Source organism: Hydractinia symbiolongicarpus, chromosome 1, assembly GCF_029227915.1.
Source record: "Hydractinia symbiolongicarpus strain clone_291-10 chromosome 1, HSymV2.1, whole genome shotgun sequence".
NCBI classification, from domain to species: Eukaryota; Metazoa; Cnidaria; class Hydrozoa; order Anthoathecata; family Hydractiniidae; genus Hydractinia; species Hydractinia symbiolongicarpus.
The window spans coordinates 13,773,468-13,800,080 of NC_079875.1; the positions used below are offsets into that span (position 1 = coordinate 13,773,468).

General features: G+C 33.9%; 4 protein-coding genes across 4 annotated transcripts; 3 read left to right on the forward strand and 1 right to left on the reverse strand.

The window, feature by feature from the left end:
• Positions 1-2,706: 2,706 nt before the first annotated feature.
• LOC130652847 (uncharacterized) lies at positions 2,707-3,728 on the reverse strand. The gene is made up of 3 exons (XM_057456069.1): positions 3,716-3,728; positions 3,149-3,536; positions 2,707-3,007 (listed from the first exon to the last, which is right to left on the reverse strand). Exons 1-3 carry the CDS (start codon positions 3,726-3,728, stop codon positions 2,707-2,709), a joined length of 702 nt encoding a protein of 233 aa, XP_057312052.1.
• Positions 3,729-3,870: 142 nt separating this feature from the next.
• On the forward strand, positions 3,871-5,124 carry LOC130653013 (uncharacterized). Its single transcript, XM_057456070.1, has one exon. It carries the CDS (start codon positions 3,871-3,873, stop codon positions 5,122-5,124), a length of 1,254 nt encoding a protein of 417 aa, XP_057312053.1.
• A 6,464-nt stretch (positions 5,125-11,588) lies between these two features.
• Positions 11,589-16,990, forward strand: LOC130641169 (uncharacterized). The gene is made up of 2 exons (XM_057447861.1): positions 11,589-15,243; positions 15,871-16,990. The coding sequence occupies exon 1, from the start codon at positions 12,151-12,153 to the stop codon at positions 13,237-13,239; it is 1,089 nt and encodes a 362-aa protein (XP_057303844.1). The 5' UTR covers positions 11,589-12,150; the 3' UTR covers positions 13,240-15,243; positions 15,871-16,990.
• A 2,872-nt stretch (positions 16,991-19,862) lies between these two features.
• Positions 19,863-21,376, forward strand: LOC130641163 (uncharacterized). Its single transcript, XM_057447848.1, has one exon. It carries the CDS (start codon positions 20,081-20,083, stop codon positions 21,179-21,181), a length of 1,101 nt encoding a protein of 366 aa, XP_057303831.1. The 5' UTR covers positions 19,863-20,080; the 3' UTR covers positions 21,182-21,376.
• Positions 21,377-26,613: the final 5,237 nt, after the last annotated feature.

Sequence of the window (26,613 nt, forward strand, 5' to 3'; positions counted from 1 at the left end):
AAAGGTAATTACTTTAATTGCTGTGATTTAAAATCGCTTGTCCATGACATGATACTATCTATATTAATCAGTAACAGCCGTTTCGTAGTCCTTTTAAAAATATATATCAGTTCAAAATGGCTGATATGCCTGTTGTGTGTCAACAACAAAAAAATATTTTAATCCCCGTATACGTCTGTCCGTCCGTCTGTCTGTCACGCAAAATGGTAGCTTAGCTGCGATGGGCAAACCCGTGGGTTTTTCCACGGGCTAACGACCAGTATATTGAAAATAGGCGTAACAAAAATCTTTCCGGTTTATTTATAAAATTTAAAAGGAAAAACGACGTAATTTAGTTTGGATGGTTATGGATCGATATCACAGTTGTAACCGAGACTTTCTGAAAGTAAAAGAAGTTTAAAATGTATAGTGGCTATAACAGGAATTAATTACTAAACTTTAGAGTCCATATTAGGGAGCGATAAGCTGGGAGATGAAATCGTATGACATTTTTACAAATTACAAAATGCCTTCCCCGCCACCCCACCCCTCGTCTCTACAACGTAAACATTTCCTACAACGGGAGTGGCGTGGAAACACATTTTTATTAAAGCTCATTAATGGTTTTTTTGGTTTTGTCTGTGTTTTTTATACCTAAGTATTTATATTATTTAAAATATAAATATCAAAGTAGTTGATACATTTTTTTATGTTTGGGTAAATACAAAAATCACATTTAACCTAATTTTTCACCCACTTTAAAATATGCATTTTATGACGTCATTAGCAAAAACAACCAAGTTGTTGCTTAAGGTCTGGCAAAACGTTGGGGCCCAGCATGAATAGGGCTTTAACCCTGAAATCTTTAAAGGAAAGTAAATAGATAAATTGCAATACCGACCTAAGTAATATTCATATTTTGATTTTCATGTTTTTTACATAGCAGCCTTGTCAAAATTCATCACGGCTTACCAGACTGAACTTTTCTCGGGCTATCATTATTCATGTAATACCGACTTCAAAACCATCCTAGGAAAGCGGACTAAAATTTCGTTTCCTCTAACCGAATTGCCGAAAAGAATGAACATACATTGTTATCAAAACTTGGATTGAGGTTTATTTTAGGAAATATAAACAGTATTCTTAACGTGAGTAATAGGTGTTTTGTCTATCCTGAAGAATAAAAACAAGATTCTTTAAAAATTTAGAAATTTTTGATAAAGAGCTTTTTATCTTTTATAACCAACAAAAATATAATTGTCAACAGAGAATGATAGTAAAACAACAAAATTGATTGGAAGAACTAACAATACGCGATGACGATGAGGGGACGACAACAACGATGACGGTGACGATGACAAAGCCGATGATAGTACCGATGACGACTAAAACAGCAACGATACGCCTAAAATAATAATAATCAACACAGCACTAGTAGCAGAAACAGAAGTAATAGTGGAATGGCATGTGGAGAAATCCACTTTATTAGTACAGAAAACCTTTACAGGGATGACATGATCAGTTTGGTAATCTTCTACCTCTATTATCTGGAGCTTGAAATGCTGATCAGAAAAATGTATAAGGTTATGCGTTTCAAAAAACAATTTCAAAAAAGCAGGGTTGCAGTTGATCAACCGTGTGTTCCGAAATGGGTGCGTTGACCCAAATTAACCAAATGCACTTCCATTTTGTCTCCAGTTACTAAAACTTTGAAACGTAAATTTTTCGTTACCACTTCTAAGTTATTTAGCCTAAAGATAATTAACTCCTATATATACGGAGGTGTGGCACTCGAGGGCTAAATATGCTGATATCAGCAGCAAATATCTGAGAATCATAAGGCAGAACCACATTTTTTCAAAATTACCCAGGGTTCCTCAAGGCTGTCCACCATTGTGGCTAGCGCTGAAATTTGTGACCGAGACGCGGTTGGAAGCTAAGGGATCGTGGGTTGGAACTAAAGACATGCAAAGAAATGCCATGAATAGTACAAGGGAAAGAAGAGAAATTCTTAAGTAATTTTTTTTCATTGGATTTACAAGAATTTGAGGTACCCCACAATGAGAAGTAAAGAACAGAAACGCCTTTCCGATGTCTGATGATGAGGGATGGTCACATCTGGATAATATTTATTTTGTGATTTTAAGCTACCTAGCCAGTATCATGCCAGCACTAAAATCTAACTATAGGGTAGCTAAGCTACCTGTAAGAACAACATCAAACGACATCGAGGCTTTTGGAACTAAAAACGAACACAACTCTTTAACGACGTTTCGGCCGTACGACGGCCATTTTCAAGTATAGCTATTTACAATTGACAAATTCAACACTATATACAAAATATCGTACGATATATCATCGTACGATCAAATATTCCGTAGGGGCAAGTCAATTATCTGAAAATAGAAACAATGGCATTGATGCAATATTTCTATTAAGAATTGGCTTATCCCTACGGATTAACAAGCTTTCCTTCAATTCCAAATCAAAATTATTAGATGCGGAGGAGATAATAGAAAAATTATCTAAAGATGGTCTATTTTTACAGAAAACAACATGCTCCAAAACCGCACTAGGGTTAATAGATTTGACGGATTTTCCAGTCAAGGCAGAAACGGCCATATGTTCGCAGGCTCTAACTTTCAAATTTCGCATAGTTTTCCCATAATAGATGGCATTGCAGCCATCACACTGATATTTATATACGACTTTTGAACGCAGAGCCTTTTAAACACGGTCCTTAAACCGGAAAAAATTGCCAATTCTACAACCCGATTTGAAAATAACCCTAAGCTTACAGCACGGAAGATGCTTATCAAATGTTTTAACTAAGTGAGTTCGCAGTTTCAACGATATATTACCCAAATATGGCAAAATAATAAGAACTTCTAACTTAGGCACGGTACTGAAAACTTTCTTATCTTGAAACATTCTGTCGAGAAAAGACTTAATGCATTGATCAATCAAACTTGACGGGTAGCCATTTCTTAACAGAATGTTTCTAAGATCTTGCATTTCTAAGTGAAACCTAGAAAAATCAGAAACAATCTTAAATATCCGAAAAATCAATGTCATTATCAAACCCGTTTTATATTCTTCCGGCAAAAAGCTGTTGTAATTCGTGTAAACACCACTAAATGTAGGCTTCCTATAGATAGATGTAACAAACTTCGATTCATTGCGAGAAACAGATACGTCAAGAAACGGAAGAGTTTTATCGGCCTCGCACTCAGACGTGAAAGATATGTTGATGTGTTGCCTATTAAGATAGTCCTTAAATAGAGGCAAATGGCTAGGAGATGAGAACAACACAAAAACATCATCAACATATCTTCTATAATACACTGGCTTAAAGGATGATGGACAATTATCCAACCAAGTCTTTTCGTGATGCGAAAGAAAAGCATTAGCAAGGCTGGGGCCAAGAGGTGATCCCATAGCTACCCCATCGACTTGCTTGAATAGTTGACCGTCAAACGTGAAATAAGAATTTTCTGTGGCCAGAGAGAGGAGTTTACGAAAATCACTTTTGCAAAAATTACTGACTGGGTCAGTCTCTGAAAATAAAGAATCAGTACAAATATCTATAGTTTCTTGCAAAGGAATATTAAAAACCTGAGCGATGAAGAACTTGAAGCTCTGTTTTCGTTGGCAAATAATTTGGACTTAGTTATTCAAAAATCTGACAAAGGAAATTCAGTTGTTCTTGTCGATAAAGATATATACGTAAGTCCACCTTTTAGGCCCATTTTATCGGCTATCGATACACCCACCTACAATTTGGCTAAGTTTCTTGTACCACTTTTGGCACCCTTAACAGTTAATGAGTATACTGTTTTCAGCTCTTTTTCCTTTGCTGAAGAAATTAGTAAACAGGACAGTAGTTTGTTTATGGCTAGCCTAGATGTTGATTCTTTATTTACAAATATTCCTTTGCAAGAAACTATAGATATTTGTACTGATTCTTTATTTTCAGAGACTGACCCAGTCAGTAATTTTTGCAAAAGTGATTTTCGTAAACTCCTCTCTCTGGCCACAGAAAATTCTTATTTCACGTTTGACGGTCAACTATTCAAGCAAGTCGATGGGGTAGCTATGGGATCACCTCTTGGCCCCAGCCTTGCTAATGCTTTTCTTTCGCACCACGAAAAGACTTGGTTGGATAATTGTCCATCATCCTTTAAGCCAGTGTATTATAGAAGATATGTTGATGATGTTTTTGTGTTGTTCTCATCTCCTAGCCATTTGCCTCTATTTAAGGACTACCTTAATAGGCAACACATCAACATATCTTTCACGTCTGAGTGCGAGGCCGATAAAACTCTTCCGTTTCTTGACGTATCTGTTTCTCGCAATGAATCGAAGTTTGTTACATCTATCTATAGGAAGCCTACATTTAGTGGTGTTTACACGAATTACAACAGCTTTTTGCCGGAAGAATATAAAACGGGTTTGATAATGACATTGATTTTTCGGATATTTAAGATTGTTTCTGATTTTTCTAGGTTTCACTTAGAAATGCAAGATCTTAGAAACATTCTGTTAAGAAATGGCTACCCGTCAAGTTTGATTGATCAATGCATTAAGTCTTTTCTCGACAGAATGTTTCAAGATAAGAAAGTTTTCAGTACCGTGCCTAAGTTAGAAGTTCTTATTATTTTGCCATATTTGGGTAATATATCGTTGAAACTGCGAACTCACTTAGTTAAAACATTTGATAAGCATCTTCCGTGCTGTAAGCTTAGGGTTATTTTCAAATCGGGTTGTAGAATTGGCAATTTTTTCCGGTTTAAGGACCGTGTTTCAAAGGCTCTGCGTTCAAAAGTCGTATATAAATATCAGTGTGATGGCTGCAATGCCATCTATTATGGGAAAACTATGCGACATTTGAAAGTTAGAGCCTGCGAACATATGGCCGTTTCTGCCTTGACTGGAAAATCCGTCAAATCTATTAACCCTAGTGCGGTTTTGGAGCATGTTGTTTTCTGTAAAAATAGACCATCTTTAGATAATTTTTCTATTATCTCCTCCGCATCTAATAATTTTGATTTGGAATTGAAGGAAAGCTTGTTAATCCGTAGGGATAAGCCAATTCTTAATAGAAATATTGCATCAATGCCATTATTTCTATTTTCAGATAATTGACTTGCCCCTACGGAATATTTGATCGTACGATGATATATCGTACGATATTTTGTATATAGTGTTGAATTTGTCAATTGTAAATAGCTATACTTGAAAATGGCCGTCGTACGGCCGAAACGTAAATCCTAAAAATTTATGTTATTGGCTCACTCACGAATGACACTACGTAACAAAGGAAAAACCATGCTTTGCTATTTCCCGTAACCCATACCGAGATTTGGTTGTGATGTATATCAGAATTAATTGTCTTTAAAACAAAATACACTGCAGTAAGCTTAACTATTTCCATTTAATGTAATAGACATCGCTTTAAAAAAACGAGACATAAAAACAATACGAAAGTTAATAAATTAATTCTCCATAGTAAGAACAATACGTTTCACCATGTTATCAAAAAAGCAGTTAAAGTAGTAAATATGGTTTTTAGTGAATCATGATAAAAACTCAAACTCGTCCCCAGTGCCTTTTGTCTCTTTTTTGTCTTGCCGTTCAGTAAAAGGAAAGAGACAAAAGGCACTGGGGACGAGTTTGGATAGAAACTGAAAACAAAAACATAGAGTACACGCGTGCGCATAATTTATGAAAGTAGGAAATGTTTGAGCGTTTTTGACAAGTAATCGACCTATGTTTACATTGGCAAGGAAGTATAATTTTTGTCTCTGATTTTTTTCGTTATTTCTTAAACAGGTAGGATGAAGTTTTTTTTATGCGCAAAAGCGAATTGCTAAATAATGGAATGCAATCACCTATAAGAAGAATAGTCGTTAACCCTCATCGGTATAGGTATGGTATAGATATAGTATTTAACAGACATGATTATGGAATATGTTGGAGCCATTTTCCGTACGACATAAAGATGTATGATTATTTGTGCGTGTTCGTATGTTTTCTGTTTTGACAAAATACATTCCTTGGCCTCTTGTTATAGGCCTATATACCAATATCCCAGATGGCACAAGTCTCGAGGACTTTAGATAGAGGTTGGAATTGCGAGAATTCAAACTTTGCATAGGCATGACTAAAAATAGCAGAGTGTGTTCTCCAGAAAATTTTTTTTGAATTTAACTGGTTCACCCCACTTTAAGCATGCATATTTTTGGATTAGGCTCACCGAGTTCTTAGAAAAGAAAGTAGTTGAACCCTTCGTTTGATTACGGTATATAGTCTCAACATAATCTTAAGTTTTCACACGAAGGTCTTTGGACAGTATTACCTTCTTAAATGTTACCGTGAAACTTAAAAATTATATTTTGATACAGACTTGGATTGTAAAGATATTGACGGACATCAGTAAAATACATTTTAATTCCTGTCATCCTTATGAAAATATTTTGTATTTATGGTCAAGCGTTACCTATTGGGAGAATATGTTCGGATGATACCATATGTGAGAAAAGACTGAGCGAACTGTCTGAATGGTATTTTTAGACCAGGTTATACGAGAGGAGTCATTGAATCGCAAATCAATAGGTTTACGTCTGCTGGTTCTGAGACCCTGGAGGTTAAGAATAGGGTGAAAAACAGGTTGGAGCTTCACTAGTAATGACTTTCCATCCATTGTTAAGTCGTTTCCATCCATGATTATGTTGTATCAGTTCCATCAATAAATCCTCCCTTTATACTGGTCTTACGGTTAAAAAAGTGTTTACTCCTAACCCTTTTGTATTAGCAGATCTTACGGTTAAAAAAGTGTTCACTCCTAACCCTTTTGTATCAGCAGATCTTACGGTTAAAAAAGTGTTCACTCCTAACCCTTTTGTATCAGTCTGCAGTGGGAGTAATATTCGTAGTCCTCTTGTTTATGTTACTTTGGCGATAATCGCATTTAAGTTTTCTCATTTACCGTTGACGCGCGCTGAGTCTCATGTGGAAATTATAAAGGTAATGTGTACAGAGAGTTTATTTTTTCCGTCTCTTGATTTAATAATTTTCTCACTGTGTAGTTATAGATTTTCTAAATGTAATTAACATTAATGTTACTTCATATAACAATATAAATTAACCAGTGCCGAAATCACAATTTTATTGATGTGGTTACGGCACTGTTTTGCTGTCGTAGTCGATGTGAATTTGCTTTGTTTCAACTTGGAGGTTTCTTCCTCCAAGGTTTTTTATGTACGCAGGCTTTTTGTGGTTTCTCTGTAGACAATTAAAAATACATTATATTCCGTGTAGATTAGCCAATCACAGTGGAAGAAAAATTCTACCATATGTTAATATAGAAATATGATAGAAAAAAGACTTGAATTTTTGGCAGGAAAAATTAAAATCGTACCCAGGGACAGTCATCCATTGTAGAAAATTTGACGAACAAGTGTATCGTCACCAGAGTGATATTTTGACGTACTTTGTTGCTCATCTTTTTTTTGTTGAATTAATCTTACGTTTGTTCTAATCTATAAACTTTGATGTTAAAATAATGTTGACGTGTGGGTAAGTAAGTTTCCCAAGCCTGGGTCCCCAAATCCGTTTCGGAATGCACGGTTTTATGACGTCATCAAAAAACCTTTAAACCACAACATTTCCCTAGGGGTTTGTCAATAGTACATGATCCTATACATTTTCTTGATCAGCGTTTCAAGATCTATAAATGAATGTGACGGGTATACAAATTTCACAAGAAAAAATTTTTGTGGTTTAAAAGGCACTTTGCTGACGTCAGCAAAATTTTTAAACCCTTATATCCCATAAACCATTCATCAAAAGCACGTAAATACATACATTTTCTTGATCAGCGCTTTAAGCTCTACACAATAGAGGCAACGTAAAAACAAAGTTCTAATTTTTTTTGCCGACGAGTTCCTGACATCATCAAAACCCATATGACGTTTATTTTTCAATTTTATCCTGTCTCAGTGGATTTTTCCACGGGCTTTATCGACTAGTTGCTATTAATACTTTATTTATTAGTTTCGATGACATGTTTCCTGTAACTAGTTCAGCAAAAAGGTCAAAGCCATTTTTTTTAATTTGTGGCAAGGGACCTTTAAATGCCCTCTTTGTTTCCAAACATCTTAATGCTTTTAAAACCTATTGAATTTTTTTTAATTCCTCCATTCGTTGCCAGAGTTATTTTTTGTTAATTTGGTTTCTGTCTAGATTTTTTTACCAGAATGCCAAAACGTAGCTTTTGAAACACGACAATACGAAAAAAGGTTTTTTTATATACTCTGGAGAAAGAAAGTTACCCCTAATATATTTCATTGAAATAAAGGAATCCCTACTTTATACAACATGTAAGTATGCCAAATATCAACTTGGCAGGAAAAAAACGCTGATGTCAGCAGTTTTTTGAGATATGCTTTCTTACCATATGGAACTTTGCCCGAAGCCGGTCTTCGTACAAAAATGAAATCTAAAACAGTCCTATTAAAGATTACACATTTCCCTGGGCCCTGTGGCACACGATGGCCTCTATGGCTTACTTCACTCCTTAAGAAGACTTTTAGAATTTTTAAACAACATCTTCTCATTCTTAAGATATTTCAGATTTAAATATTAGTAGTAAGAAAACTTCTAATGACAATAAAATTTAAAATAAATAAAATAAAAGTTAAAAAACAAATATATATACATTTAAGAACAGACGTTACTGAATATAATCGCAGGCAAAGTTAGAAGTTTTAACGACAGAATTAAACAAATGGGAAATAAGCAAAAAAAAATTGAAATAGCGATTGATGAATAAGTTACGCAAGGGTTAATAGATGAAAATTTGAAGGGTCTGGATAAAGAAGTAAAAAAAGACATTAAAAGGGATATCCAAGACAATAACAGATTATGAATATTGATAACTAAATTGCGGAACTAAAAATACAAACTTTTAACATTAAAAAATGCTAACAGATTAAAAGATACGAACATTTATGCTATCAGGGATTTTTCGGATGGAACAAACAAAACCAAAGAATTGCAATGGCAGATAAAAAAAAAACAGGGAAATTTTGATATACTCGCGAATTATTTATGATTAATTAATCACAAGAGAATTTAAATAGAAAAACACAGGTAGCCACTAACTCTCTATTTTATTTGTATCTTTTTGATATATTTAACTCTAACGTGACATTAAACGATATCAATTATCCAGACTTGAATTTTTTTCAAAATCTGAAAATTGAAACTAATGAAATTTTTTCAATTAAAGCAAAACTCATTTTTTAAAATGTGATAACAAAATTTCAGTGCTTAGCATTAACACAAGTACTACAAAAAACTTTAAACAATGTTAAGGGAATCCATTGTAGAAATTCAATTTTAAAAATTCCGGGTTATAATTCAACACATCAACCATGTTCAGAGAATAACACTGATGGTGGTACATGTCTCTTTATACACAACTCTATTTATTACAAATTAAGAAGAACTTTCAGTATAAATAATGCGCATTGTGAATCGTTAATCGTTGAACTTTTAAATCAAATCATCAGAAATATAATTGTAATTGTTATGTATAGAAAACCTGCCAAGATCTTAAAAGAATTTAAAAAACATTTTCAATCACACCTAACTAAGTTAGATCAATTAAAAAAACATGTTTACATTGCCGGAGATCTTTAAAGAATTTAAAAAACATTTTTAATCCCACCTAACTAAGTTAGATCAGTTAAATAAGCATATTTACATTGCCGGAGATCTAAATCTAAATTTTCTTAATCATACATCAAGTAATGAACTAAAAAACTTTATAGATACCCTCCTACAAAATTATCCTATTACAACAATTACAAAAGCAACGAGAGTGACCTTGACAACTGCTACCATAACTTGATAGCACAATCACAAGTAATTTTCATAGCAACAATTATAAACCTGGAATGATTGAAACTGATGTGTTTCATCATTTCTTAATCTTTTTCCTTTCTGACAAGTTACTCCCTGATAATTAAGCTACCCCAACATTTTATAGGCGAGAAATCATTGAATGTTCCACAGAAAAGTTTCAACAATTTCTTTCAGAAGCCAACTGGGATAAGAAGACATTCTCTAAGAAAAAAGCCAGTACTTTAGAAAATGGATTACTGAACGACGCATTAAATCATCTAAAAAGAAGCAACAACTATATGAACCTGTTTAGAAAAAAATAACTCACTCAAATAAAAACGAATGCCCTTAAAATTACACAGTAATTTTAAGAGTATATAGAATGGGCTACAGAAGGTTTCGAGTTTGTTTATCAGTTCTCCGAATATATGACTTCAGCTAGTGCTCTGCCTCTGAGAAAAAGAATTATACTCACATTGACAGCATCGATATGCGGTTTTTTGGGACGTATTGCCTCTGTTACGGCTACAATCGTAGTCACATTATGTTGGGACATGACAACGAGTTTCAAAGTTCGCCACCACAAGTAATTGCGTAGGCTCATTCTATATTAGATTCACACATTTTGAGCTTGTGAAGGTTCACTTGTCAATGTTTAGAGTGGACTTAGGTAATTTGGCAAATACGAAGTTCTTAAAATGTACTAATTGTTGCTGACGTCAGCAAGGCAATTAATCACGAATTTCAGGGATTTCGTGGTCCCTGACGTGAATTATTTCGGTGTGTAGGCGTGCTAAAGAATGTGACTAGCAACTTTTTAACGCTCTCCACCAGTCGTACTTGTGTGCAAAAGTAGCGACTTTGCAGCTTTCCGGCTGCATAATATTGACTATTTGACTCTTTTCTCCATATTGGGATAATGAGTAAAAAACTGCCTTAATCCCAATATTTTTGTCTGCGATTGCAGAATTATAACAATTAGTCTCTAAATAGCTAAAAAAACACCATTTAAAGTATTTGAACTAAAAATACCCAAATGTATTGTCCCCAAGTAGCTAGAAAAACACCATTAGAAGTATTTGACCATAAAATACCTTAAAGTGTTGTCTCTTAGTAGCTAGAAAAACTCCATTAAAAGCATTTGAACTAAAAATACCCCAAATTATGATTTTCAGGTAGCTAGAAAAACGCCATGAAACGTTCTTGAAATAAAAATACCCAAATGTATGGTCTCCAAGTAGCTAGAAAAACACCATGAGAAGTACTGGAAAGAAAAATACCCTAAATGAATTATTTTATTAAAAATTCTTCTCCATGGACTTAAGTAACAGAGAAGTAGATTTACCTCTAAAAATGTCTTTTATAGGGGAACTGTTAATGTCTGCAGATTTCTGCATATAATTCCACAACAGATACATAAGGCAAATTGGTTAAAGCTTACCTCTCACTTCAAAAAAAGTTGATCTTATTCTGTTTATACTATAAATTATTGTAAAATGTGTTGTTTTTGCCCTGCCTTTGTACAATAAGAATAATAGAAGTAGCGCTGGAAAGGATTCCTTTGCCAGTCTTCCAACAGGCAAGAAACAGCGAGCTACGTGTACTCGTTTAACAGAGTCAATACCCTTTCAATGTCGAGTTTTAATTACTAGAATGTTTGATCAACACTGGCAAAAAAGGCTTTGACAATTCTAAATATCTGTCCACTTGTCTTTGCATAAGACCATGTGCAAATTCTGGTATAGGTGCTCGCTCTTCTTTTAAATAAATAAAAAGGCATTTAATTACAATCGGGACAAGAGATGGCGACTGGCACGAAACTTCTTCTTCAGGTAATACAACCTTAACAACGAATATCTTGCGAAAAAAACAAAATAAGTATAAAGGAATATTTTGAGTTCATATTCGATTACTTTTTTTAAATGTGGGAGGTAAGCTTTAAAGCCAGTGAACTTAAATTTATTGATCTTAAAGAATAATAGATTGCAGAAAAACTGGACTTAATTTTTTGTAAATATCAACTTTTCATTTAAAAGAAGTCGGCAACATTGTGAAGATGGATGAAACTAAACAGCAGCAAAAATTTGTAAAATATGACTTTGTAGTCTGGTTAAAAATCTCTCTGTTTAGTCATGGGAATAAGAGTAAAGTGAGGATATGTATTTCTGTTTTAAAAATCTTAGGACATAACTGACTCTTTTTATTTTAAACTTTCACATTCTTTATTCCGTTTAGACCATGAGTAAATAGTTAAAATTTCAGATGATAACACGTGAAGTTTGTTATATTCGCCAAGAAAGCTATCTAAATTCTGTAATGAGTGAAGCGAAGTCAGAAACTAAACGACACAGCATAGAGCGCTATGTTCAGAGCGTTTGCTTGGCAATGATATGTGCTGCCATTGTCTGTGTACCGTATTGGTTGGCACAAAATACAACACCACATTACTTTCGTATTCAAGCAGAGAATATTTACCTCAATGTTAAAAAAGCACAGAAAATGCAAGTGATGCAATCACTGAGAAAACGACCTGAACCAAAACCAGGTATGCCAAGTCTGTGCGCTAAAAGCGATAAAAAAGTTGTTGGTCAGAAAATCTTATCATATTCTTTATATGGAAAGTGGGCTGAGGATTCACATTGGACAAACATGATGGACATACTATCAGGTGAAGCTGCCAACTCAACGCTGTATTCTGATTGGATAATTCGTTTGTATCACGATGAAAAGTTACCTAAGAATCGAATTTTTGCTTTGTCAGGGAAACACAAGAACTTACGTTTCTGTGATATAAGAAATATTCCATCATATGGTGATTTATCAGGAGTTAGTGGTCGAGAATGGAGATTTTTGCCAATTGGTGATAAAACTGTAGATGTAACGTGTGTGCGGGACATCGACAGCCCTTTGCTAAAACGTGAATTCGACGCTGTTCAGCAATGGCTAGACAGTGAAAAATTATTTCATTGTATGCGGGATCATCCTCAACATGGAGGATGGAGAGTTTTGGCTGGTTTATTTTGTTTTCGCAATTCCAAAAATGAAACTGTATCAGATTTAGTCTTCAACGCTATTAGGAAACATGGGTATCACAAGAATGAAACGTTTGAACCTTTCAAAGAGTCTGATCAAACGTTATTAAGAGATTTTGTCTGGCCACTGGTGCGGCACGATTCCATGCAGCATGATGGGTATAGTTGCGAGAGATATCCAGAGTCATACCCTTTTCCAAGCAGACGAGAAACAAATAGTAGTGGCTTTATGGGTTGTAAAAGACCGTGCACAAGAGTTGTACCACCTTGTCCATTAAAGTGTAGACCAAAAAATCATCAAGATTGGATGTTTTGTTGAATTGTTTTTGTTTTTGCTTTGTTTTTGACCCACAATTTGCTATATTTATTGTTCGTTTTATTTTATACTGACTTCTTTCTGTATATAGATCAACAACGAAAAATTTGAAAGTGAAAACACTTGGGATCAATGTAAACATGTCGGAACTAAAGCACAAAATGAATGCATTGTGCCAGTTCTATGATTAAAGAAATTTGTAAATAACATGTTGACGTTATTTCGTGTGGTTTATTTATATTTCAGACATTAACTTATGTTGTTAAGGTATATCCTTGCAACTTTATTTTTTAGGGAGTGTGATGAAAAGGTCAAAAGACTAAAGCAGTGTTTAATCAGGGTTATTTATTTGGAATCAAATCAAATCAAAAAATTACATTTGTCTTTGAATTTTGATAATTCCAACATTTTTGATGACTATTGTACATGCATTACTCATATAAATTCCTTAACAAATAGATCCAGCTAATTGCTTTCAGGAGCTACCATAATTTAAAACTTTGTCAGCAGAAACAATCTATTAAAGTGATAAGTAACTCATATGAATTTGCTGACAAGCATATTTCTTGATTATAAAGGCCACACAGGGAAAAAATCTTAACATACATGGTTTTACAAAGTGTGTTTTTTGACATATTTGTTCCTTCAACTAGCTTTCGGCTGTATATTGCAGCCATAATTACATATAAGAATTAAAATTCGGTTCTCTATATACAGTTGACTTCCTCTAATCCGAATCTCAAAGGGAATAACTTTTTATTCGGATTGCAGGGAGATTCGAATAGTAGAAAGACTTTCTAATTCGAATTGAAAATTCGGATAAGAGGGAGAAATGGAACCTTTTTTGAAAAAATTAAAAAAAGTAAGGGAAGAAATAAAATCGAATAAGAAAGTTTTCTTAACAAATTGGTACATTATTTATTTTTGAAAAAGTGTTCTTGTTACTAAGATTGTCTAAGTCTTACATTTTTTTAACAGAGGTTCAAATTATGAAAAACAAAAACATTTGATAGTGTTAATGGTATACTTACATTTAAAAATTCGGATAATAGGTAGAATTTAGCTGAAGGGACCTGGAACTTAGTTTAGGTTATATAGGTTTTCGGTTTACAGAAATTCGCATATTAGAAAGTAAATTATGAGTGTTTCTTTAGGACGGTTTAAATGACCGTGACTTTGTTTGGATTATAGAAAGATTCGGATAATAGAGATTCAGATTAGAGAGAGAGTCAATTGTATATAGACGAGTTTAAATACCATTAAGAAAAAACAAAACCTATATAAGGATGTGCATCAAAGTAAATTTAATTAAATAAATATAATGGAGAGCTCATTACGTTCTTGTAAATAGGTGGCTTATCCCATTGAATCACAAGACTGTCATTTATTTTGAGTATGTAGTTGTGTGCTTCTTTAAGAACAATGGAGAACTCATCAAAATTAGCGACTCCAACATATGGTCTCATACGGCAGTGTCTTCTTGCTTGGCAACACGTCGGTGGTGAGATACCTATATGTTCGGACACCCTCACTTTAAGATGTCGTTTGGTTTTACCAACATAAGTAGCATGGCAGCTACTACACAAAAACATATAAACGACACTGGAAGTGGGAGTGTTAGGTATTTGGTCAAAGAACACACTTTGTAGTTGCTAATTGGACACCCGCATTAATATATGTTATTTTTAATAAAAGTATTTTTACGGATAAAACAAAAACTATTTGGGAAAAAATATCTTTACTTGCGTTTTTTTTATTCCAAATTTTCATCACTAAAAATCTTAAATGTAAATATATCGAAACAGTTCGTTTACTTAATTATAAATAACATGTTAAGATACAATACCTTCTTTTCAGTACTAAATCAAAGCGACCAAAGGTGATGAACCAGAAGTACAGTTTCAACCAATAAGCACATATCTGCAACACTAAGGAGAATATGTTGTATCTAGTGCATATGAAAAATACCTCTTTGCGAAGTTTCGGCCGTTCGACAGCCATTTTGAAGTACAAATTTTATATTCAAGTTCAAGTTTGTGTATCTACATTATAACGCCACACACTAAATAATTTAAGTTTTTTCTAGTGCATTCAAAACTGGAAAAGACCTTATGATACGATTTGCTACATTGAAATTTTACAATTTCCAATTTTTTTGCAAAATTAATGGTACATTGGTGCTAAGAAAGCTCGAGAATGTAATACTTTAAATTGCGCCTGATTTATGCTCAAGGCTCTGTTTTGTATTCTCTTATGTTCGTTAATATGACAAATCTAAACTTTTATTATTAAAAATATAGCTACACTATTTGGGTAACAGTGCAATCACACTAAACTAGGCAATCCGTACCTACACTTTACTGAACAACATAATATCAATCTACTGTTGCTATTTCTCTATTAATGAGTTAATAGCCATCTTACATTTGTGACATTTTTGACATTTTGCTATTTTTTTTTTACTATATTGTCATTCCAGAAATTTGAAATGTCTCCTAAAAACATAATACAAGGATAGGGTTTCAGAGTTGCATGAAATGAATTGATTGGTTTTAGCAGTAAATTTAAATAATGTTTTATTTCCATGTTTGGCGTGCATAAATGTCCTTTTATGAATTATTATTTGCTTTTTAGATTACATGAGAAAACTTTGCACAAAACACCATAGTCGTGATGAAAGAAGCAGTACGTTACTTTAGGGACTTTTGTACCGCTGTTGCGATTTCTATGATTATTCTATCACCATATTGGTTGTACAAACGGTCACAAGTTTCCCTTGAGTTAGTAATCAAGTCTGAAAGTGTCTTTCTACAAAATAACAATGATCCACTATCTTTAAAAACAGCAGAAGGCACCACACGTAAGCCAAGTCCGGTGAACCTTTGTTCAAATGATATGAAGGACGAACCAGGCTCGTGGATTCTGTCTTATTCTTTGAACGCTCGAAGAACAAAGAATGCAACCAAACGAATTTCTGTCCTTGCAACTGAAGCTGCTAATTCAGCTACCTACCATGACTGGATGCTGCGTGTGTACCATGATGGAAGTTTACCAAAAAAAACGCAGCATGTTTTGACAAAGACACACAAAAATTTACGTTTTTGTGATGTTAGGAAGATCTTTTTACTTGGGAATATACCACATTTGAAACGCAATTTTTGGAGATTGTTACCAATAGGCGATAGTACTGTTGACGTGACGTGCGTGCGAGATGTTGACAGTCCTTTACTAAATCGTGAATTCTACGCTGTAGAGCAATGGCTGGAAAGCGAAAAGTTATTTCACTGTATGCGAGATTCTCCGCAAGAGTCGAAGAGGATAACGAGTCACGGATTTTGCTTTCGTAATTACAAAAATAACACTGTCACGGAAATAGTCTTTCAAGAATTAATTTCGAATCACCAGAAAGTTGATGAAGATTTACTTGACGAGCATGTTTGGCCTTTGGTAAAAACAGACGCAATACAGCACGACTCCTATCAATGCACGAAATTTCCACAATCTCATGCTTTTCCCAGCAGGAGACTGACAAGAACAAGCGGATTTGTTGGATGTAAACGACCATGTTCCAACAGCGTTTCGCCATGCCCTAAAGAATGCAGACCACAAAAACATCAAGACTGGTCCTATTGCTAGATTATTCTTCCACTATACCAACAACTCTATATCAGGCTGCATTTTGTTATTTATAAATCACTTAATTATTTGTAAATTGCACATTAGGTAAGTTTTTTGTCTATGTTAAGGAAACTGATTAGGCGTGAGTTTATTTTAAAGAATACTGTAAGCACTATTAACCCTCGTTAGGCCGTCCCTTCCTTTGCCAGATTTTAATTTTTTATTATTCTTTTTTTGCTATGCTGTATGATACTTAGTTTTCATACTCACTTGTTAGAAACAACTCGCTAAACTTCTTATGTCCATACATTCTATGACCATAGATATTGAATATTACTCGAAAATACCCACTAAGTGTCCATGAAGATCAGTAAAATATAATGAATTCGTGCAGAATTATGATTAAAAGTAAAAATTGCACCTTAATTTTATGCAAATGATAATTGCAAACTTTCGCAGCTGGTCAAAACGTTTCTTTGTCTGATTCGTAGAGGTAAATTCTGGGAGAAATAACCGTGCGGGACTTGGAAGGACTGCCCGTTTTAGGAGGTTTTTGGGCTTTAGACTGTCCGTTTTGGAGAGGTTTATTGCAAGGGTTTATTAGTAAATCGTCCGGGACGAAATTGTTTGTCCGTCTTAAGGATGTGTCCTCTTTAGAGATGTCTGTTTTAAGGAGGCTCCACGGCACTTATAGCAAGGTTCTACGTATTAATAATAACAAAGTACGTATCAATTAAAACACATGGAGTTATACATCATAAGAATTTCTATAAAAACCCTTCTCGCAACACGCCCTCACGCAAACATCGATGATGAAGAAGTGACTATCGCTAGAGCAATGTCCGAGTTCAAGCAAGTGTTTACATTCACCGGTATGCACATGATTAGTAAAAAATACACAGCGATCATTCTCAGGTCCAGTACATGTTCCACAGGTCCTCGAGCATAGTTGCTGAAAGTAGTGATCTTGACAATCTATGCTAATGTTGCTAAGGAAAGTACATGTGTTGTTACGATCAGCGCATACTGAAAGGAAAAGAAATAAGAATTTATATTGTCATTACTTTGTGTAGCCTTCACCCTGATTTCAGTAAACATTTTTGGGGAGAAAATAAAGGCATTTAATCTGAAAAGGGCATTAGTAAATTTGTAAATACTTCTTTTCTGGTTTTTGGCGGGTTTAAATCACCAAATGTATTATGGCTTGTAGCAAAAAAAAATAATAATATTTTTGTCTTTCAAATTTTGGTTTTTTGAAGATTAATAAAGTTAAGTTATGCTGGCATTTTTTTCAAAGCAATGAAGTTTCTAAAAAAATTAAAATGAGTCAAACTTTTGTTCTGCGAAGTAACTCCAACCAAAGATACAATATATACTCACCGTTGTTTGGTTTTTCTACAACAGGTTGAGGGCAATTGTAAAGGTTGTTGATATGAAAAATGTCATATTGGGTTAGTTCTTTACCACCAAGAGGTGCGAAAGGGTCAATGTTCCAACTAAGAGTTGTACCACCTCCATTTGAGAAAGCGTACCTATAGGTAGCAAAGAATACAATACTGTCAAGTTTTACATAAAAATAAGGAATATAACGTTGCGTTATGCAAGATAGATCAGTCCTTAACCTGTACTCAAATGTAGCAAAGAACAAAATGGTGTCACCAGGGGTCGCCCGTTAGATGCCACACTATTTCGTGTGGCCGTAGCACAACCTTTTTTGCGCACACACACACAGATAGAAAACAGATATTATTATTATTATTATTATAGAAATTGCGGTCCTAGTATACGAATAAAGTGTTTCCACTCAAAGTAGAATAGAGTCTTCCTCATTGCTACTATTTTATTGTAAAAAACTATTTGTCTCAATGTAGATACTTGCAATATTATAACGCACTATCAAAACAAAATTACAGAAGATGGGTTCTCTTCATTGCTTTTATTTTTAATTTATTTCTAATAGCAAGATAGGATATTACCAGATGGCAATCTAATAAAATTGGAGATTTAGTATTTTTTTTAGATTTAGTATTTTCTTCGTTACAATTAATATCAGCAAAAGCTTAATCCAACGATTTTAAATCCCAAAAGTTTAAAATCGAACATGCGTTTTTATTTTTCCTTGGTGGCTTGGGAATAGAAGTTTAAAAAAAATAGCTTTGTTGTTGTTTGTTGACAAAGGAATGTTTTTTTACAAGCTTGGTCTGTAATTACAGACCTCGGGCTTTGTATTTCACAGTACAACATCAAAACCGGTCAGTATCCGTTTATTAATACCCTTTTTTTAGAAAAACTTCATTGCAACTTCGGTTTAAATAAATAAAAACACAGGGAACAGCCTACCGTTACACGTCCAGCTAAAACAATGGCTTACCCATTTTATTTGCAGAAAGAGTTTTCGGGATAATGATAAAAGTAACAGCTACCTAGCTAACTGCATTATTTAGCATATGAATTATTGCTTAAGAATATAGTTGTAGCCAAACTGCATTTTTATACTCTTTATATACTCTATGCTTTTTAGCTAAAGATGTGAGGTACTTAAATGGCCACAACCTCAACATAAAAAATAAATTTAGGGTATGATAAAAGGCTTCAAAATCTTCGTTCCTAGCCAAAAAACCTAAAACTGGTGCGTTTAAGATCTATACGTGACTAAAAACGTGACAATTTAGTTAACTTAACATTTTAGAACAATCAAAAAACAAGTCTTTTCTCTATCTCTGAAGGCTTATAGAAGACAAAAATGTTAAACAGACCTACAGACATAACAGTGACCACAAGCACTTTAAAAACTAAAATGGCCATTATGTTTCTTCGTTGGCATATGCAGGCCGCGATAATCTTTGACTGTCCCATTCGTTTTCTGTGGCTACTTAGCATAAACGGTGATTGATATCACGGGGTTTAATTATTATCAAAATGACGCATTAAAATAATGCATTTATTTTAGTCACCTAATTTATTTTCCTTACCTATGGTAATAAATTAAAGTAATTAAATTATTTAAAGAAATTAATTAATTTTCGTAATTTAACTTATTCAATCACAAAAATTTTGATTAAGCAACTCCCTGGTTCTCAAAAACTCGCGTAAAGATCAAAAGAATATTGGTAACGCTTTTGAACACACACAATACGGCTATAATTATAGAAACTATTGTGGGACAATGGTTTACTTGCAAGCTCTCTTGATTACCATCACATAGTTTTTTATAACATGCGAAGATATGAAAAGTCTAGAAAAACGTAAACACGAGAGTGTTTTTCCAAAAATTATGATATTCTGTCTTAGTTTTTTATTGTTTTTGTTGATTTCGTTTTCAACGAAGGGATTATATATACACGAAGAACATTCAGTTCAGTTTGTTAAAGTTTTAAATATTCAATCACAAATTCAAAGGAACCTCAAAAATAGAAAGATAGTCCTACTTATTGGGATTTTTACTGCAAGTAAATACAAAAATCGTCGAGATGACATTCGAGACACGTGGATGAAAACTTGTCATGAATATAAGGGATGCAAAAGCCTATTCATATTGGATGGATTAACAGCTGACGGAAAGCCATTGGATAAGATCATAATGCAGCTACAAAATGAATCTAGTCATAATAACAATGATATGAAAATTTTACGGACGCCTCTTGGAAGGAATTTTGCGCTGAGGATTTTAGAAAGTTTAAGGTTCGCTTTTCAGGAATACGACTTTGATTACTTCTTGAGAGTGGATGATGATTATTACCCGTGCATCCATCGTCTTATGTTCGAGCTACCTAAACGCATGAACCTTGAGTACCTTTTCTGGGGTTTTACTAGATGCTCCCCAGCGAGAATTGACGAAGGTTTCGTTGTGTTTAATAATAAATTAGCGATACGGATTTTGGAAGACGAGAATTCGTTGATTTGTACAGACTTTGGCACAACTTCGATTTCAAAATGGGTCATGGATATATCAAGAACTCAGAATGTTTCCTGGTTTGCTGATAATGAGCGCGTATGGCATCACCCACCTGTGTCTCTCGTACCTGAGCTTAAAAAAAAAACTGAGATTTGTCATACGTACCTTGCTTTGCATGGAGTTTATTTTGGCGATATGAAAGTGTTTCATAAAATCATGCTTGGTGAAAACAAAACTGATTATACGCTAAATACGGTTAAAAATCACTGTAAATTGCCCAAACATAGAGTGTTTCCATTGTGGAGTCTAGATCCGGACGGTTTATGTCAGGAAACTCCCTTATTTGATCTATCCAATAAGAGAGGGACTCCCTATAGGGGAAGAGAAAGCATGGCTGGACAAAATTTTACCATGAAGCAAAGACATTTGTAAATGACATATTTTATCGAAGAATAACTGGGAAATAAAAGGAAATGACACCTGGGAAACTTAATCATGACAATATGATCACCACGCATTAACCGATGAAATTTTATTGCCCGTCTTTCATATATATGTTGGGCACTTGGTCTCGGCTAATATTAACATAATTCCATTGTTGTTAAGCAATACAAAATTTTCTTTTTACACTTTCTTTCCACCCAGAAAAACATCATTGTTGTCGTTGTAAAGACATAAATAAAAAGAAGGTGCTTATCTACCATACAATATAATTGATAATGCACAAGACAAAGGAGAGTATGACCACAATTTTCACAAATTGCAAAGACGTCTAAACTGTCTCACTAGCCATAGTTTTAGAAAAAAATCTATAAATTATAGTTACTGAAATTCACAAAACTAAAAAACATTAAATTCTAGCTAGCTCAGTGTATTTTTTTAATCGATGTATATCTTTTTATCGCCTTAACATCACCAAACCAAAGAATCAATATGATCCTAGTAAATTCGGTTTGACTGGACCAAAAACATACTGTTCCTTTCATTTGCCTTAACTCAACCATCACTTTCCTTAACTCGCCAGACATCGTAGCTTATTCTTGACGTCACGTGGCATTTGCTTACTTAACAAGTGTAACCTTTAAGAAAAATCTGGGTTAACTCTTGATAATTATAACAACTCAGATTCTGAGTTGCAAAATGGTGACGCGAACAGGTCTGCACCAGGGTCGTGAGATACAAGATATCCTGGACACGAGGTTGTGAAATGACGTAATTTTGGAACTCAGTAACGTCATTATACTGATTTCATTTCCCCGATACAATATTCTATACATTTTCTAAGTTAAATGACATGAGCATCAATATCGTATTTTTTAGTATAAACGCCCATCTACTTGAATGTATTAGTTCGCGTAAATTTAAATAGACTGCGTAAAAGATCAGTAACAATGTTTGTGTGCACATTTTATTGAGCGTTGATGAAAAAAATCCGGACAAAAAACAACAACTTGACTTCAATTATAGTAATTACATTAGCGATACTCAATAGATATAAAACCATTTCCACTCTTTGTTTTTCAATTTTATTCAAAGTACAAGAAATATTTAACAATAGGAAAGTATGGTCAATATAGGAAGCGTAACTAATGACAGAGATGATGTTTTTAGATAGTCGGCCGTTAGAACTAAAGTAGTTAGTCTTTAGAAGTTTAAATATACTATTAAGACTACAAAATGATAAATTCTGATATGCCTTATGTTAGAAACTCGGCCAAAAATAGTTAAGCCAATAAGAAGATTATACATCGTTACCTTACATTCTCATCTTTATGATGAAGATACGAAAGTTAGCATAATCAGAACATAAACAAAACAATCTGTAGAAGTATTTATATGTTCAAAAACGTCACTTCTTTTGATGAGTTGTTTGTGTTGACAACTTTAGTATTCTTGCCCACGCGGACGGCACTCGGACTTGAGAGTTTATCTTATCTAACAAAACAACCTGGTTTCAAGAAAATCATGTCATGTTTAGCTTGCAATTCGCAAGCTAAGTTTATTACGTATGGAGGCAAAGAAGATCAGGGAAAAGAAACCAAAGCACCCCAAAGTTGCCGTTCTCCTTTTTTCTCGAAAAGAACCATTTTGAGATTAGAGCTACGTCAAATACTTTAACGAAGGAAAAATGCACGCATAATATAATTTTTCCTAAATGTGTGTTTAACGACTCGTTGTCAGTTTCTTTGCCAGTTCGCAGTTTTTTATGCTTCACTAAGTCCACTTAATGTAATTGACGTCATTATAAGAAAACAAGACATAAAAACACTATACAAAAGATACTCGAAAGTTCCCTATTAATATATACTAAGTAGCCCGTTGAGAAATCCACAGGGCCATGCATTCCTTAAATATCACTTTCGTGTTTCCGTAACACGAAGTTCTTCTTGCGGACAGACATATCTTCTGGCATATTAAAAAAGTTAAATTATCACTTGACTAATATCACTTACTTCTATAGTAAGGGCGATACGTATCAGTATGTTATCAAAAATCGGTTAAAGTAGTTTATGTGGTATCTAGTAAACCATGATAAAAAATAAAAACAAAATCATAGAGTGCGCATAATTTATGAAAGTGAAAAATGTTTGAACGTTTTTTACAAATAATCGATGGTTATATTGGCAAGGAAGTGTAATTTTTGTCTCTGATTTTTTTCGTTATTTCTTAAACAGGTAGGATGAAGTTTTTTTTGTTTTTTTATGAGCAAAAGCGAATTGCTAAAAAATAAAATGCAATCACTTATAAAAGGAATAGTCGTCAACCCTCTTCGGTATAGGCAGGGTATAAATATAGTAATTTAACAGACATGATTGTCGAATATGGCGGAGCTATTTTCCGTACGGCATGAAAATGTATGTTTACTTGTGCGGGGTCGTATGTTTTTTGTTTTGCCAAAATACGTCACTTTGCCTGTTGTTATAAGCCTATATCCCAGTATTCCAGATGATACAAGTCTCAAGGCACTTAGAGAGAGGTCGGAATTGCAGGAATTAAAACTCTTCCCAGCGATGAGTTAGTAAAAATGGCAGAGTTTGTTCTTCGGAACAAGTTTTTGAATTTAACTCGTTTACCCCACCTTACGCGTGCATATTTATGGATGAAGTTAAAACCGATTTTTTTGGAAAAGAAAGTAGTTAAACCCCTCGTCTGATTACGGTATATAGTGTAACCATAATCCTAAGTTTTCAGACGAAGGTCTTTGGACAGTATTAACTTCTTAAATGGTGCCGTGGAATTTTAAAAATTATATTTTGAAAAAGACTTGTATTGTAAAGATTTTGACAGACATCAGTAAATTACATTTTAATTCCTGTCATCCTTATGAAAACATTATGTACTTATAGTCAAGCATAATGTATGAGGAGATTACGTTCGAAGGATAAGATATGTGGGAAAAGGCTGAGCGAATTGTCTGAATGGTTTTTTTAAACGAGGTTATCCGAGAGGAGTCGTTAAATCGCAGATCAGTAGGTGTGCGGCGGTAGGCCGTAATGAAACCTTAGAGGTTAAGAATAGGGCTAATAAAGAGGTTGGAGTCTCACTGGTGGTGACTTTCCATCCAATGTTAAGTCATCTCAGTTCCATCATCACTAAACTCTTGCCTCTTCTTTATACTGATCCTGCGGTTAAAATAGTGTTTATTCCTAAGTCTTTTTTGTATCATTCTGCACTGCGAGAAATATTCGTAGTCATCTTGTTCAAGTTAACTCGGTGACGTGCGCTGTGCCTCATGTAAAAACTAAAAACTATACAGGTATATATGCATAGATTATACGATTCTGTTTCCCCGTTATAGGTTTTTTAAATTTAATTAATATTAACATTTTTTCATATAACATAACTTTGGAAGGATGTACCATCAGTGCAAATTAGATTTAATTGCTTTCGCAGTTAGTGCAAATTTTAATTAGTCATTAAATCACGTGGTTTGCTGCATTTTACTTAGCTTCTCAGCGTAAAACGTTTTATTATAGCCTCTTATCTAACATCATGTTCACATTAATTCTCTGCGACGGATAGTACTTGCTTCTTTAAGACCTTTTTGAAAAGTCAGTAAAAATAGCAGTAGTTTCTCTCTAGACAATTAAAAATTAAATTATATTCCGTGTAGATCAGCCAATCACAGTGCAAGAAAAACTCTACCATATGTTAATATAAAAATATGATAGAAAGAGGACTTGAATTTTTGTCAAGAAAAATTAAAAATCGTACCCAGTCAGCCATTATGTAAAATTTGACGAACAACTGTACCGTCACCAGAGTGCTATTTTGACGTATTTTGTTGCTCAATTAATCTTACGTTTGTTCTAATTACAATTAATGCTTTAATTACTAGTTTGGATGCCATTTTTCCTTTAATTAGTTCTGCAAAAAGGATCTTTGATTAAAGCCTTTTCAATTAACCATTTTTTAATTTGTGGCAAGGGAGTTTTAAATGCCCTCTTTGTTTCCAAACCTCTTAATGCTTTTAAAACCTATTGAATTTTTTTTAATTCCTCCATTCGTTGCCAGAGTTATTTTTTGGTATTTTGATTTCTCTCTAGCTTCCAGATTTTTTTACCAGAATGCCAAAAAGTAGCTTTTGAAACACGACAATGCGAAAAATAATTTTTTATATGTTAAAAAGTGTCAATTTTGCCTAACACTTTACTGGTACCCTTGATATATTTCATTAAAATGAAAAAATCCCTACTTAGTATACAACATGTAAGTATATCAAATATCCACTTGGCAAGAAAAAAACCCGCTAACGTCAGCATTTTCTGAGATATATTTTCGTGGCATATGGCAACTGTGCCCGAAGTCGGTCTTATTAGAAAAATAAAATCTGAAACAAATAAGGTGTTTCTGTCCTATTTAATATTACACATTTCCCTGGGTCCTGCGGCACACGATGGTCCCTATGGCCTATTTCACTTCTTAAGAAGCCTTTTAGAATTTTTTACCAACATGTTTTCATTCTTAAGATATTTCAGATTCCAATATTGGAAGTACGGAAACTTCTAATGACAAATAATAACATTTAAAAATAAATAAAATAAAAGTGAATAACAAAAATTTATTTAATTATAATGGCATAAATCAAACAAAAAAATGATTTTAAATATATGAGATTTAAGAGCAGACATTGCTATACATAATCACAAGCAACGCAAATCTTGTAACTGAGAAAAATAAAAATCTAACGGAACAAGTTTTAACGACAGAATTACACAAATGGAAAATAAGCAAAAAAAATTTGAATTAACGATTGGTGAATCGTTTACGCAAGGTTTAATAAATGACAAATTGAAGGACCTGGATAAAGAAGGGGAAAATGACATTAAAAAGACTTACGTCAGGAGATAACAACAGGCTATGAACAATAATATCTAAATTTCAGAACTGAAAAGACAAACTTTTAATATTAAAAAATGCTAACAGATTAAAAGATACGAACATTTATGTTATCAAGGTTTTTTCGGATGCAAAAAGCGAAACCAAAACGGAACTGCAATGGCAAATTTAAAGAGGACAGGGAAATTTTGATATACTTGCGATTTATTTATGATGGATTAATTAAAAGAAAATTTAAAAAGGAAAACACGTGTGGCTAACTCTCTATTTTATTTTTATTGACCTCCACCAGCGAATGCGGAATCTTTAAAGTCGCCTGAGGAGATAGATAGAGAGATAGAGAGATAGAGATAAAGAGATATAGAGAGATACGGACGGACGGACGGACGGACGGACGGACGGACGGACGGACGGACGGACGGACGGACGGACGGACGGACGGACGGACGGACGGACGGACGGACGGACGTATAACGGACGGACGTATAACGGACGGACAGACGTATAACGGACGGACGGACGTA